The following is a 16,506-nucleotide window of genomic DNA, read 5'->3' as shown; positions in this document are numbered from 1 at the left end:
AAAATTTATTAGAGATGTTTGCTCATCTTGTAGAATGCTCACAAGTTACTCGCAATTCAAGGCTTTATTGTATTAAAAATAATCTTGTTGCCTAACAAAAAAGTAATAAACATATTGTGATAGTCATCTGAATATATTATATGGCATTTCTATTGAAAATCACACCCTTAATAATTTGGGAAAACATTGACTATGTAATAAAAAATTAAATATATAAGCATGTATAAATATAAATATGTAATTATATATTCCAAAAGAAAATACATATCAAAATATTATCATTGTAATAAGAGAATTTTGAGTGATTTTTTGTTTGCTCATACTATATACTTATATACTATATATAGCTTACTACTAATATGCATTAGAAAGAAGAGGTAGGGGAGCCTGGGTGGCTCAGTCTGTTGAGTGTCTGGCTTTGGCTCAGGTCATGATATCACGGTTCGTGAGTTGGAGCCCTGTGTCGGGCTCTGTGCTGACAGCTCAGAGCCTGGAGCCTGCTTCAGGTTCTGTGTCTCCCTCTCTCTCTGCCCCTCCCCCGCTAGTGATCTCTCTCTCTCTCTCTCTCTCTCTCTCTCTTTCTCTCTCTCTCTCTCTCAAAAATAAACATATAAAAAAAAAGAAAGAAGAAGTAAACATTATTTTAAAGGGTAGGAAAAGAATGATTTGTTGGAATTTATCTCTCCCAGGCATGACAGTTTAAAACCACAATTGAATTGCTTTCACTCTGGAACATTTATTGACTACTTATTATTTGCAAAGCACTGTTCCATGGTTATTCTATGTCATTTAGCAGGAAAAATAATTCACATTTCAGATTAGTTAAAAAGAGAGTAGATAAAGTTGGGGAGAGAAAAACAAAGGAATTTAGTATTTAGGCAGTTGAGAGTAACTTTCTAGAAAGATAATGTGTTCAGTTTGGGAACACTCAAGTCCAATAGAGTTAATAGCAATTCCCCACCCATTTCCTTTATTGCTGTTGCTTCAATATGGTCGCAAAACCACAGGAAAAAAAATACTTCATATGTCCCACTTCAATGAATTCTAACTTCATGATGAAAACTAGGAGAAAAGTAAGCATTGTTCAATGACAGCTGCTACAAAAATGTAGCAAACTCTGGGAGGCAGAGATATACCCTTTTCTGGGAAAAAAAAATGGGAAAATGAGTAAACATTACAAGAATTTGTCATAAAAGTGCTGAAATTACAATCCAAGTTGGCAAGATTTCTTAGCGTTTTCCTGTCTTTTGTGGTCTTCTGGGAAGGCTCCCGGCTTCCTCCACCCTGAGATTGGGGATCCGACCAGCCCGCCTGACCAGGATGAGTATGGAAACAGCCACAGCTCCTCCAGGCAAGATGGTTGGGGAGCCCTGATACACAGTCACCGATCCCTTGATGGCAATAGGTATCTGAGTGAACTTCAGAACCTCAGACTGCTTGAACCCACAAGTTTTAACCCATAACCTGAGGGTTCTATTTCAATTAGCACAAGGTCTTGCTTTTTAAAATATTAATGGCTGAAGGTCTGTAAGGCGTAAGGATTACTTCTTACTCCTTTTTTTAAGGTTTATTTATTTAGTTTGAGAAAGAGACCAAGACAGAGAATGAGCAGGGGAAGTACACAGAGAGAGGGAGAGGAGGAGAATCCCAAGCAGGCTCCACGCTGTCAGCATGGAGCCCAATGCGGGGCTCGAACTCATGAACCATGAGATCATAACCTGAACCAAAATCAAGAGTTGGAGGCTTAATCGACTAAACCATCCAGACGCCCCAGGGTTACTTCTTACTTTTACTTCTTTTTGTTTGAATGTGACAAGTTTCCTTGAGAGGACAAATTCCTATTTCTTTCAAGATAAGGGGCGCATAACTGTTCTTGACATGGGGTCTCCCCAAATTGCCAAGCCCATGCTCTCCCTATGTTACTCCAGATCCTGATACATATGGGAAAAGTAGAGGATTCATAAAGCACATGTCAGAAGAAGAGGGGAATGGATGTGGGGTGGGGGAATGTGTTTATAAAGCTTGTGCCCTTGATGAATAATGTACACGCACAAAGTCATGGGCTGGAGCTCCTATTCTCTTTTGTCTGAGCTCTGTGGATACAATAACCTGCACTGAAAAGGCAACAGAGTCCAGGCCATATCATCATCTTGCCTTCTGTGCCCACCATGTTCTGGGTATTATCTTCCTCTGAGGTAGTGCAGATCCCAAACGGCTAGAAACCTCAATATGTCCATGAAGCTTGTGAAGAAAATCTTCTTTATGTTCTTCTACAGATTTTCCTATCATCGATGGATTCTTCTGAATAAAAAGGAGTATAACTTTTGCTCTGCCATGAAGCAAGACAAAATCTATTGACTCTTGAAAAACCAAAGAGGAGTAAAATGGTAAATGAGTCACAGGCAATAATTCACAGTTCATGAACCTATTTGATATGAGAAGGAGTTCCTGTGAGGATCATTTTTTAAATGGCTTTAAAGTGACATTAAAAAACAAGAAGTGCACTTGAAAGAAATCCAGACTAAATGTACAGATAACCAAAGAATAGAAAAATAAGAGATTATGATCTACTACAATAAGGTATCCAAACATTTAGACTGACTTCTGATTTCTGATGTTTGTATGTTCTGGGACAAGAACAGGAAAGAGTCTGTAAAAGAAGTTAATTAGACTTGGATGACTTTGATATCTAGTGGGACATTCATGATGTATTTTATGTATCTTGCATGTGACACATGATGGTTACGGCATATGAGGTAATGTTATACAATACATGGTGTGCATGAATTAAGAGAGAAATATGCAGCACATAATCATTTGGTACACAAATCCTTGACAGTCAATTTATATTGTGAAAAGAACAGATTTGTAGCTCATTGAGTTCGAGGTTAAATATATTGCCAGAGGATAAACAACCATATTCCTGTTTCTTCTAGGCAAATTATTTTTCATGTTGAAAGGCACAAACTGACTTTTCTACGTAAATGATTAGCTCTTTGGCAGAAAAAAGACACCTATCTTGAAGGTTAATTAATCTCTCTAATATGTTTTAAAACTATTTTTCTCCTCTGACATCAGGTGAGTAGGCGATTAAAAAAAAAGTGAGGGATTTAATTTAATACAAAATATGTGGCCAAGAATACCAGAATAAACTCTGTGCCCAAAAATGTATAATGGATAGGTGTGCATAGATAAGGATTCTCAAAGATGGGATAAGCATGGCTAGTTATTTTTCTTAATAAGAATCAACTGTTATTTGACACAAAGAGTTGTAAGGGGACAGTGAAGTGCAATAGCATCCTATTTCATGGGGAAATGTGAATAGAGTCTACCTAAATACAATCAACCAAAAAGCTTAGGCTTGGAAGCTTAGGCACAAAATTCTATAGTATAGTGTAGTGTGGTATAACATAGTAAAATAGAGTATATATGTTATAGTATAGTCTATAGTTCCTCACCAACAAGCTCTGATTTCTTGGAGAGATGAGATTAATATGAGACACAATGGACAAACCATGAATGACTAATGTAAATGATTGCTAAACACTATGGGTAAACTATAGACCTGTGGAAGCCCACAGGAAGGAGGTGCTTAGTTGGCCAATGAAGGGTCCATGGAGGAAATGACACTTGAGTTATTCCAAATAATAGGTGTGTGATCTATTTAGGCTAAGGGAAGAAAGAAGAGAAGCCTGCCTTGGCTGAGAATAAAAGTGTGTTTGAACATAAATAAGCTTTGTGCATTTGAGGAACATTAAGAGACCCACCTAAGAGCATGTAGAGGAAAATGGAAAAGGCTGTTGGATCAGTAGAGGGGAGTCAGACCATGAAGAGCCTCAGAAACCTGGCAAAGGATTTAGATGTCATAGGAGTAGGAAGTGGTAAGATGAAAGCACTGTTTAAGGAACATTTGTCTGGTGTGCATGTGCAGGAGAGATTGGGCCAGGGGTTGATGTACCCACCCAAAAATGAGCTGGGGAGAAGGCAGTGACAACAGAGAGACAGGAACTGACACAGGGAACAAGATGAAAGAAGTCAGTAGAGAAGCTGAGTATCAGAGGTATCAGAAGTGAGTGAAGACAAGGTTTTTAAACCGAGAAAATGAGGTCAGGGGGGTGGGGATGGGGTGGGGACTGGTGTTGATGACAGAGATACCAAAACCAGGATGGATAGCTAGCTGTACAGAGACAGTTCATTTTTAAACATCTTGAGTTTTCACATGGAAATCCAAGAAATGTTTTTAAATTTTTTAAAGTATTTTAGAGAGGCAGAAGTAAGCGCCACACCTCGAGCCTGACAGGCTTCTAAAGCCAGCAGGATGAGTGTATGGGTGGCACACAGCGAAGTAAACCCCAACACTCAAGTGATGAATAGCCAGCGCATCTGGCTGGCCTACATCATCTTGGCAGGACTGTTGCATGTGGTTCTACTCAGCATCTTCTTCTTCAGCATCCCTGTTGTCTGGACCCTGACCAACGTCATCCATAACCTGGCTATGTATGTCTTCTTACATACAATGAAAGAGACACCCTTTGAGACCCCTGACCAAGGAAAGGCTCAGCTACCGACACACTGGGAACAGATGGACTACGGGATCCAATTTATCTCTTCCCGCAAATTCCTCAGCATCTCTCCTATTGTACTCTACCTCCTGGCCAGCTTCTATGCCAAGTATGATGCTGTTCACTTCCTTATCAACACAGCCTCACTGCTTGGAGTATTGTTGCCTAAGTTATCCCAATCCCATGGGGTTTGTCTCTTTGGCATCAAAAATACTGAAGGATGGGGCTGGGGATGACAAAGGGCTGTAACATCTTTTCCTTCTCCTTATAGTCTTCTTTATCTTGAAAGTCCGAGAACTATACAACCTTTCCCAAACTCCCAGGAAGAGAACAGATAGGAAAATGGAGGTCCTTGGGCCCAGCCCTGCTAACAGCAGATTTCTTTGAATCAGGAAAGGTGGGAAAGATAAGGGCCAAATCACTCTCTTCCACAGCAGGAAGCCATGTTTGGGCAGCTTGTTTGGTGATTTTTTCTAGATCTTCCACTCCCACCACCTTCCATCTCTGTTTTGCCATGTATTTTCCTTATAATAAAGATAATTTTTTTCAAAAAAAATTATTTTAGAGAGAGAGGAAGAGAGCAGGGGAGAGATAAAAAGGGAGAGAGAGAATCCCAAATAGGCTCTATACTCATTGTAGAGCCTGACACAGGGCTCAATCCCATGACCCTGGGATCATGACTTGAGCTGAAAACAAGAGTTGGACGCTCAATTGACTGAGCCACCTGGGCACCCCAAGAAGTGTGTTTAAGCTAGATATAAGCCAGGAGTTTTAAAAGCCTATTTTTATCATTCAGAAGTCTATAGTGAGAGTTCAGGCTACAATAATTAAGCCTTGAGGCTCTCTAATGGCTATAAGATTCGAAGAAAGAAAAGAGCTGTAGAATCTGAGAAATCATATTTTTGCTCCCCACAATCATTGTGGGTGTAAGGAGAAAAGTGAATGAAGAAAACATGTCTTAGACCCTTAGCATCCCTTAAAATGACATTGAAGAAAATATCAGTTAACTAAGAAGGTCTCAAGCACTATTTATCTGGTACATAGTAGGGAAATATTCAATAAATATTTGTTGAATAAATGAGCAAATGGGAGAATGAAGAGATCAGAAAGATGAGGTATAATGGAATTGACGTTTTGTCACTTGGGCCACACAGGTCCTTTGACAGAACAAACCATGCAGCAGTGTGCATTCTACTGCAGAATGACAGGAGGTAAGACCTTCCCTGGATCTGAGGCCGGTGTTCTGTTGATGGGGGATAGATAGCAGTGCTAGAGAAAGAGCTTCACTCTGTGGGGCAGGGGATAGGCTCCCTGGGATATTTAAAGTCCTTGCCTTTTCTAACTCCCCAATTATAGATAACAGGCTGTGTGAAGAAAGCCCAGTACAGCCAGGGTGATCTCATACTTAGTAAAATTCCCTGAAGCATGCATAGTCATTGTTTCATTCGAGGCCAATATCTGTAGCCAACATTGCTCCTCCCAGCACTAAGCTTCAGACCGGATCCACTGGGACACCGCCATCCCAGAAAACACTGTGTTCCAGCCTCACATACTTTCTGCATGTGTGATGCAGGGGTCTCCCTGAAAGGGTGGAGTTTTAGCTATAAGGGGTCTTTTATTCCTAAGCCCAAAGGGGTTCACCTCTTGATCTTGCCGGGTGGTTTTCTACGAGTTAAATTTATAATAAGCTGAGGCTGCCTTTAGTCAGATTTTGGCCTCTCTGGGTTGGGATGACTAAACTTTTGCAATTTCTCATTCCTCTCTGATGCGATGGGTGGTATTTCTGCCAGAAAGGGACAAAGTGGGTCCAAAAGATTCTCCTTTCCCATCAGAAATTCTGTCTGCTATCTAAAAGTGTGAAGGGAGAAGGCTTGATATCAGATGTGTTCAAGGTTGAAGAGATCCAAGAAATCCTCTAGTCCAGGATCCCAGGGGCTGAGCAGATGACAGAGAATGGTGAATGGGAGTGACAGGGTCTGTGTCAAACCAGAGACTTGACGACCCATGCCACGGACTCACGTGGAAGGACTTTACGGCTCCATGCCAGCCGGACAAAGCACATCTGTGCACTGAATAGGCCCCTGAGCCATGTCAGTCCCCTCATATTGCAGATGAAGTACTGGAGGCCCAGTAGGGTGAGAACATTTTGTGACAGAAAGAACAGTGTACTGGAAATCATGAGACCTGAGGTTCTAGACCTGTCCATATACACCAAATGACCTTGAATTAAGGTTGAATTGAATTGCATTAAGGTCTTGGAATCTCATTTCCTTCTCTGGAAAATGAAAAATTTCCCTAAGATCTTTTTGTGCTCTAAAACTCTAGGATTCCCCAAGGTCACCTGACCAATTAGTGACAAATCTTTAACCAGAGCTCAGGTCTCCTGGTGGAGTGTTCTTTTGAATAAAGCAAACTGCCTGCCAAAACAAGACAGGAGGAAGAAACAGCAAAAACGCCGGGAAACCAGTGTTTGCTTCTGATGACATTTGCTCACTGCTTGGGCATATTGTAAAAACCAAGGGGTGGCGGGGGTGGGGAGACCTGGAACACCTTGGTGTCACACGTGGGGCTTTCTCATTCCTACTTAAGCATGTGCTCAGTGCCTACATGTCCCAGGCAAGTCTTCTGAAGATGGGGTCTCAGAAGAGAGAAGTATGTCTGCTCCTTCCCATTGAGTACAGGTCATCTAACACCAAAAGGATGGATCCAACTAGAAAGAAACATGGACCTCCTTGTTTTGTTTCAGTTGATGTTTCTGTTTTTTAGAGAATTTTTCCTCCTTTGTAAGGTGGAAAAGTAAAGAGCTATTCATCAAGAGCCCCTACTACAGCCCAAGGTAAGGTTCTCACTTCCACTGTCTGACCTTACCCATTTTATTTTATTTTTCCACATATGTAGTGATCCTTATGAGTAGAAATTACCTTGTTTATCAATCTACTTTTTATTCTCTGTATCACCACTTTAAATGTGAGTTTGATGAGAGAAGGGACTCTGTCTGTCTTGTTCACTATTGTATTCCCAGTGCAACAAACACTACCTGGTCCATAGTGAGATAGAATAAATATCTGATGGATAAATAAATGATTGCTCAAGGCTCTAGAGCTAATTAGTGGAGAAGTCAGGTTTTGTACCAAGGTCATCCAAATTTCAGTACTTTTCCCTAAACTACTGGGCCTCTAAGAAGTAACTTTGTCAGTGAATTGTCTGAAGAAGAGGGTACTAGCTCTAGGCATCAGGATAGCATGAGGTAGAAGAAAGAGCCCGTTGACCCAGACTCTATCCAAACTCGGCCACTCACTGGCCTGAGATCTCGACCAAATTAAACAATGTTAATTTTGGACAAGATTAGAGGTCATCTGGTCTAAAGACTTTGGACATGTTTATAGCATTAGAAACATTTATCCAAACACAACCTCACACAGAACCTGAACCTATAAATCAGATAAAACAGTGCTTCTCTGGTAAAAGCAGAGGAGCGTCCAGAGCCTGACCTTTAGGCTTATATTTCACCCTAGTCAGGTCACTTCTGAAGCAACTCTGTAAAACACAGTTTGAAAACAACTAAGTTAGTCCAGTTGCTCACTCAGTTCAAGAAATCCCTAGAATCAGAGCACTCACTCCATCAGGGCAGCCCATTCAGCCACTGTGGCACTTAGGAGGAAGTCCAGACTTATTCTTGACCCAAAATATCCATTTTACAAAGAAAAAAATCACCCCTCACCCCCAGCTGTCAAAAGACAATGATACGAAGAAGATATGGCCCCTATCTTAAGACAGACCTGGATTTGAAAACCAGCTCTAGGGAGGGCACCTGTTGGGATGAGCACTGGGTGTTGTATGGAAACCAATTTGACAATAAATTTCATATATTAAAAAAAAAAACAAAAAAACAAAAACAACAACAACAAAAAAAAAAAAAAGAAGAAAGAAAGAAAACCAGCTCTAAGCTCTTACCTTCTCTCTCTTAAATACCTCTTTTGTAGGTTAGGGATAAGACAGTACTTCCCATGGGAAAGATTGTGGTAAAGATTAAGGACAGGGGCGCCTGGGTGACTCAGTCGGTTGGACGTCCGACTTTGGCTCGGGTCATGGTCTCTCAGTTTGTGAGTTTGAGCCCCGTGTCGGGCTCTGTGCTGACAGCTCGGAACCTGGAGCCTGCTTTGGATTCTGTGTCTCCCTCTCTCTCTGCCCTTCCCGGGCTCATGCTCTGTCTCTGTCTCAAAAATAAATAAACATTAAAAATTAAAAAAAAAAGATTAAGGACAGTAATGTGAAGGGCTTAGTGCAATGCCTGATACAAGGAAAGTGCTCAATAAATTGTAGCTATTACTTTTAGGATCATCATCTTTGTCATTACTTATTACCACCTTACCCCCTTACCACCACCACCACCTCTACCACCACTATTACTTCTCCTCCAGGAACCTACTCGAGGAAGCAGCTCAGGGTGCAGTAAAATACAATTCACTATGGTAAGTTCCATTATGGAGATCTGCACTACATACTTTTTCAACAATTAACCAATAGCATCAGGATAATAGTTCAGCAAACATGTGATGCCTGCTTATTTATGTCTTGAACTCATTTTTCCTAGCCAGACCACTTGGAATCATTCATGTCCTATAAGACCTCACCACACATAGCAGCATCAGTTACATCTGAAAATTTGATAGAAATGCAAAACTTCAGCCTCCACTCTAGACTTACCGTAGCAGAATCTACATTTGAGCAGAAGCTCCAGCTGCTTCACATGTGCATTAGAATTTGAGAGGTACCACAGGTTCAATTGCTTCATCTGTGAGGTGGGGAGACAACTATTTGCTCTGCCTGCCTCATTAAGGTTCATGAGAGCACTGAATGGGATGCATAAAAGCACCTTAGAACAAATCAACCTTGAGTTCCTCGGTGCCTGCCAGATTCCTTTACATATAGGACCTGTCAAACACGGATCGATTTACGGAAGGACTATCCCAGCAGGCCATCCGATTTGATCTCTGAATCAGTTACCAAATATCTACACCTTCATACTATCTTTGTCTTATAAACTACATGTGTTCTCTGTGAAACTCAGGAAATTCCATTAAAATGCTTTCTGCCTCAGAGTATATTCATGTTCTTGAGCCTGCCTGGTCTCTGTGTGGTCATCTTTCAAAATTCAATTTGACCTACAGTTATTACTCCCACTCTATTTTATGGAACACTTTCAGCCAGCTACATGATTTAATGGGCTTAAACACATCATTATTGCCATTATTTCATAGCTCACATGCCTAAAATAATACATGACACATTTTTAAATGCATCTGAAGACTTATTTTTAAATTTTATTACTTAGGAATTAATAAAAGTCACTCATTAAATCTTACCACCCAGGATATCTAAGTCCTGGTTCTAGCTGGCAGTTGGGTGGTCAAAACACATTTAAGGGAGATATACCCTGAAATACCACCACAAGGAGGTTGGAACCAGACATCACAGGGGAAAAGGGAAATTTAGATATCACCATAGCCAATGCCCTCTTAGGTGGCCCAGCATAAAAACAAATGATCCAATAGAGCAAAGCCCCCAACTGATTTCACAGAGGTGACCAATGCAGGCACTCAATATAAAAGCCTTTTCAAACTCTCTAGAGAGCCAGTTATGAGTCAGATATTATTAGGGAAATATGAGGAACTGGGAAGCATTAGGAGGCAGCCTAGGAAGGCAAAATGGCAAGGATCCAAGGCAAGGATTCACAAAGTCAGAAGTAAGAGGTCATGCCTGCAAACACTTAGACTGGTACTCACCATCCCATTCAGCTTTCTCTTCATTCTAAAATGCCACAGAATTATAAGCAGTAAAATAATGACAGAAAACCATAGTGTATGTCCCATGTTAGGGACACCAACATAACCATCTTCTTCATTGTGGATCCTCTTTTCTATTACAGTATTCCTCTATTGCTTCTCTGCCTTTGTAGTGTGCCTCATTCCTCACGCAGTTTCCCAGCTAGCCCTGTCCTGGGGGCCTTTGAACACCCTATTTAAGACACCCTATTTAAGTGGGGACATCACAAGAAATTTGTCTCTGCAGAGAGACAGCAAATATTCTGGCTCTACTGTGACCAGAAGTTGTGCCTAGCTCTTTGTGGTCTAGGGTTCAGAAGATAGGAACAAAGACTTGGTTGGACTGGGGATCCTGCTAGCCTACTGTCTTTTCTCCTTGAACTGTTCCATATGTTATTTTATGGTACTAGAGCTGGATAAGGTATAGAGTTCATTTAGTTCAAACTCTCATTCACATCTAGCTTTATTCTCTAGGGACCACAAATGTATCAAGTCTACCATCTTAAGTCTGAACTCTACCTGCCTGGAACTTCACAGAAAGCTCAGAGTTCTCTTCATAGTCAATTGGCATAGTCATTATGCCAATTCTGAACAGTTGAAACCATCCTACTTTTTATATCACAGTTGCCTTTGCCTCTGGGTTTGCTGCTACCTCTAGTTTTATTAGAGTCCTTTACATTATTTTTAATATTTTGGTGCCTCAAGAAACCAGTGGATGCAATGGGAGTGTAACATAAATTTTCCAGTTAGATGGAGTGTGTGACAATGCTTGTGATGCAAATTATAAATCCAGCCCTGCAGAAATTACAATAAAGATTCTTGCCAACAACAGTTCCTCCCTTTTCCTCTGATTCTTAAATGACCATGATGCTTCCACATGTATCTTCACCCCCACCCCACCCCATGGCATGGCTTGCTCCCTCCTCCTGGGAACTGTGAGTGATAAATGATCTTTTCTACAGCAATTACTTCCTGATATATTGGTCTTATTATACCCCCAATTTTCCATTAATATACTATATTTTAAAGCTTTGGTCAAAGTTGAGCCCAAGTTTGATTGCCAATCGATGAACTTGTCCAAAGAAAGGAGGTCGTCCTGCCTAAAGCTCCCCTGGCAGGGTGCTGAGAAGGGTGTGCATGTGGAGAACATCCATATGGCTCACGAGGCCACCTGCTGCTGGGCTAGTGGCTCACTCCCAGTGTTGCACCCAGGCTCCAGCATCAGAGCTGCTGCAACATATGTTCCTTTCTGGGCCTTGGCTTACTCTTGCTCCTAAATGAAATTTCATAACTATTCAGAGTATAAGGACCTGAGCCAGGTTGGCGTGGAATCCTCCAGGGCCAGGAACCATTCCTAAAAGAGGCGTATGGGAGGGATGAAGAAGGCTGGGAGAAAGCACTGGGACTATGAGCCTTGGTGTGGAAAAACCGTCGAGGCCACCCCGTTCCCACCCTCCACCCCAGCACACACACACACTTTTCTCTTTCTTGTAAGACACCTGTACTAGGGTTTGAATTTGGATGGCAAAAGCCCATTTGGCTTTCTCAGACTTTTCTAGTCAAGTATTATACATTCATAGAGTCAGGGTCAGGAAGCCTAGATTATGTCCCTAACTGTATTGAAAACCAAGGATGTAGTATGTCTTCTCAGGCAAATCATCTTTCCTTTTAGGTTACTAATTCTTCATCCACATAGAACATGATATATCACCTAAGTCAGAGCTGACAAAAGGAAGTTAGGCACCACCATCGTTTAGAGGTTTTCTGTGTACAAACCAACCTCCCAATCAGCTTGAGATGTTTGGGGAGATTCTTACACGGAACTCACAGCATGTCTCTTTTTTATTTTTAACTTTTTATTTTGAAATCATTTTAAATGTTAAAAAAAATTGTAAGAGTAGTACAAAGAACACCTATATACATTATATTTACTAATTGTTAATATTTTGGCGAATTTGCTTTATAATTCTCTTTCTCTTTCTTTCTCTCTTGTTCACATACCCGCCAGCTGATATAGAAGGCTGTTATCAAAACAGAGTCAGCAGCCAACCCAGAGATAATGAAAACTTTATGAAAGTGTAGGACAGCTGTCATTGCCAAGATCTGCATATCTCCCTTGTCCTGCATCTCCCAGCTAAGTTAGAATGGCTCTTAAACCAGCAAACACGCCTCCAGGTGGGTTAGCCCCTTGGAAGCAAGGTCCTAATGAGGAAAGATGGGGTTGTCCTTCTCTAACTTAAAATATTTAATTTAGAATTTCTGAGGTTTGGCCAGACTGTGGGCTATGTGGAATATGAGCTTTCAAGGAATAGGGAACAGGTTGCAGACCTTGCTGATTAGGACAAATATTTATATGTGTTGAGGAAAATTCAGTTTCTGCATTGTATTTTAAAGTTAATGCATTTTAGCTACTTTTTTGTTATATGTAAGATACATTTTTCAAGAAAAAAATCCCTTCAGATCTGTTTATAATTTTGAGGGTCTGTACAATCTTTTTATAGTGGTTAGTTCATAAAATAAACCACTCAAAGAATAGTTAGGGGATTAATTTTCACTAGGTTGGTGGGGGAAATCACCTCTTAAGAAATGGCTAACATTTTAAGCGAACAGTTTTCCACTTATACATTTTGTAGTTTCCTAGAGCAAGCATCCATAGTCACAACTTACTAGTCTTTAAATTAGTAAAACAATACTATTTTTGCAAACATTTAAATGGAAACTCAATGTTATGATGACAAGATACAGATTTAAGATGAATTTCAAAGTAACTGGTATATAAATATTTGTTCATTTTCTCCATCTAAACAAACTTTAATGACTAGCCTAGTGCTTTGATTCTTTAAGTTAAGATTATTTTTATTTGTTTTTTAAGTTTATTTATTTATTTTGAGGGAGAGACAGAGAGAACAAGCAGGGGAAGAGCAGAGAGAGGGGGAGAGAGAGAATCCCAAGCAGGCTCGGTGCTGTCAGTATGGAGCCTGATGCAGGGCTGGAGCTCATGAATCATGAGGTCATGGCCTGAGCGGAAACCAAGAGTTGGACACTCAACTGACTGAGCCACCCAAGCGCCCCTAAATTAAGACTATTTTTTAGAACAGTTTTAGGTTCATGGCAAAATCAACAGGTCGGTACAGAGATTTCCCACATAGTGGCCTTCCCCACTATCAACATCCCCCCCATCCCCAAGTGGTATGTTTTTTACAATTAATGAACCTACATTGGACACTATCATCAGAAGTCTATAGTTTACATTACAGTTCACTCATGGTGTTGTACATCTTTTGAACAAACATGCAAGGGCATAGAGCCATCATTATGGTATCATACAGAGTATTTTCACTGGCCTAAAAATCCTCTGTGCTCCTCCTATTTACCTCTCCTTCCCCTCTAACCCCCAGAAACCACTGATCTTTTAACTGTCTCCATAGTTTTCCCTCTTCCAGAATGTTTTGATTTAAAAAAAAAAAAAACATATTTCTTCTTGGTCTCTAAAGTTTCTTATTTGAAATAACTTGTGTATCTATAGTTTTCATTTTAATCAAAGCCAAACCAATATATTTGAAATGTTAAAAAATGCTTCTGCTTCTATGTGCAAAATTTATTCTGGGCATATTAATGAAGCAGACATCATTCTCGTTTTAGAAATGAAAAAAGAGACTAAGATTAGGGAAGCCTAACTTGTCCCAAATCACACTGCTTGTGAGCGACAGTTTAGGATCAGGATCCAGATTTTTTACTCCAAAGCTCATTATTTTTTGTTACATGCCCTTTAGCTTCCTTCTCAGGAATGCAACCACTAGATAAACAGTCCATGTCTCCTGAGGCAACGTAATTCATTCCACGTGAACCTGCAGAAGTACATCGCAGCAACTTGGGCTAGCATTGGCCATCTTGTTTGGGAAATATACTCCAGGAGAAATGCTTTCTTCCCTATTTACCATGTGTGAGCTATCTCTGGGCTTCCTCCATTCTTCTCAGCAAGAAGTCTGCACCAACAACCACAGATGTGTCTCTTCCTCCCCAGGCTGGCATAATGGCATAACTGCCAACACCTGGGAAGCCTCCTTAGTATTTTGGAGCAAGAAGGGAATGCTACTGCTTCATTTCTGGATGTCCTCTCTATAGATCCAGTGTCTCTGATCTTTTGTATAGCTTCAAGGATGTCATCTCTTTTCTTCTTCTCTTTCTTTAACCAACTCCTTAACATGTTTCAAAGTCCTTTATCAAGAACCCCCCACCCCCACCCCTGGCTTCCTATATAAGTACTCTGTCCTAAGAATCTCTTCATCTCTTCTAATAAGCCAGAATATTGGTTGCATCATAAACATCACCTTATCATAAAGCCTACACATGATTGGCTCATGCACAAAAACAAATCAACGTGAAAAAGGTTGCTAAGGTATGGTTCGTGTGTGTCCAAACTTCTCATGGTTTCTCTGGAAAATGTCTACTCAAAATAATAAAATTATCTGTTAACTGCTAAGTTCACCATGCAGGGATTTCTAGAAGTGTTCTAAAGAACACTGTTCAAATATTTAACAATAAACCCCTTTCTAGCAATGTGATTTAGTATACTAAAAACCTTTTAAAGTAGGGGCACCTACAACAGACACATGAAAAGATGCTCAACATCACTCCTCATCAGGGAAATACAAATCAAAACCACACTGAGAAACCACCTCACGCAGTCAGAGTTGCTAAAATAAACAAATCAGGAAACTATAGATACTGGCAAGGATGTGAAGAAACAGGACCCCTCTCGCACTGTTGGTGGGAATGCAAACTGGTGCAGCCACTCTGGAAAACAGTGTGGAGGTTCCTCAAAAATTTAAAAATAGAACTATCCTATGACCCAGCAATAGCACTACTAGGAATTTACCCAAGGGATACAAGAGTGCTGATGCATAGGCGCAAAGGTATCCCAATGTTTACAGCAGCACTTTCAACAATAGCCAAATTACGGAAGGAGCCTAAATGTCTATCAACTTGTTGATGATGAATTGGAGTCGAATTGGTTGTTGGTGATGAATGGAGAAAGAAGATGTGGTTTATATATACAATGGAATACTACTTGACAACGAGAAAGAATGAAATCTGGCCATCTGCAGCAACATGGATGGAACTGGAGGGTATTATGCTAAGTGAAATAAGTCAGACAGAGAAAGACAGATACCATATGCTTTCACTCATATGTGGATCCTGAGAAACTTAACAGAAGACCATGGGGGAGGGAAAGGGGGAAAAAAGTTACAGAGAGGGAGAGAGGCAAACCATAAGAGACTCTTAAATACTGAGAACAAACTGAGGGTTGATGGGGGGTGGGGGAGAGGGGAAAGTGGGTGATGGGCATTGAGGAAGGCACCTGTTGGGATGAGCTCTAGGTGTTGTATGGAAACCAATTTGACAATAAATTATATTTAGTAAAAAATTTAAATATATTTATAAAGTTTTAATATAAAATATAAATAATATTTATAAATCAAATGAATAAATAAATATGTGAGCAAAAATAAATAAATAAAGTAGGGGCACCTAGGTGGCTCAGTCGGTTAAGCATCCAACTTTGGCTCAGGTCATGATCTCACGGTTTGTGAGTTCCTGCTCCAAGTCGGGCTCTGTGCTGAGGGCTTGGAGCCTGGACCCTGCTTAAGATTCTGTGTCTCCTCCTCTCTCTGCCCCTTGCCTCCTCCTACTCTGTCTCTCTCTCTCTCTCTCAAAAATAAATAAACATTAAAAAAATTTTTTTAAATTAAAATCTTTTAAAGTAACTTTAACACAATTTCTAAAAAATATTTCAGCAAGAAACTTTTGTTGCAAGCTATTAACATCCATGGGACATCAATTCAGGATATGTTAGTCTAATTGTATGAAAGCATCTGAATACACTAAAATATGGAAAATATTTTAAATGTCCTCTTGGGAACTTGAAGCTGCAGTAATTTATAATGATAATTTACAATGATAAACATCTGATGAAACTCTGAGGCAAATAAACTGACCAGTATTTGTGAAGTATGGAAAGTCAAGGCAGATCCTATTTTTTGCCTAACAGATACTCTTGGAATCCCTTGGAGAAACTGAATGATGAAAACTGGATCACTTGTCACTCAGGAATGTTG

At 40.3% G+C, this 16,506-nt stretch overlaps 1 protein-coding gene across 1 annotated transcript; it reads left to right on the top strand.

The window, feature by feature from the left end:
- Window positions 1-4,139: 4,139 nt before the first annotated feature.
- Window positions 4,140-5,109, top strand: LOC123582175 (ORM1-like protein 2). Its single transcript, XM_045448443.1, has one exon. The coding sequence runs from the start codon at window positions 4,319-4,321 to the stop codon at window positions 4,796-4,798; it is 480 nt and encodes a 159-aa protein (XP_045304399.1). The 5' UTR covers window positions 4,140-4,318; the 3' UTR covers window positions 4,799-5,109.
- The last annotated feature ends 11,397 nt before the right edge of the window (window positions 5,110-16,506 follow it).

This window comes from Leopardus geoffroyi, chromosome B3, assembly GCF_018350155.1.
Source record: "Leopardus geoffroyi isolate Oge1 chromosome B3, O.geoffroyi_Oge1_pat1.0, whole genome shotgun sequence".
Taxonomy (NCBI): Eukaryota; Metazoa; Chordata; class Mammalia; order Carnivora; family Felidae; genus Leopardus; species Leopardus geoffroyi.
The sequence above is the reverse complement of the archived record's forward strand: the minus strand, read 5'-3'. Positions and strand labels throughout refer to the sequence as shown.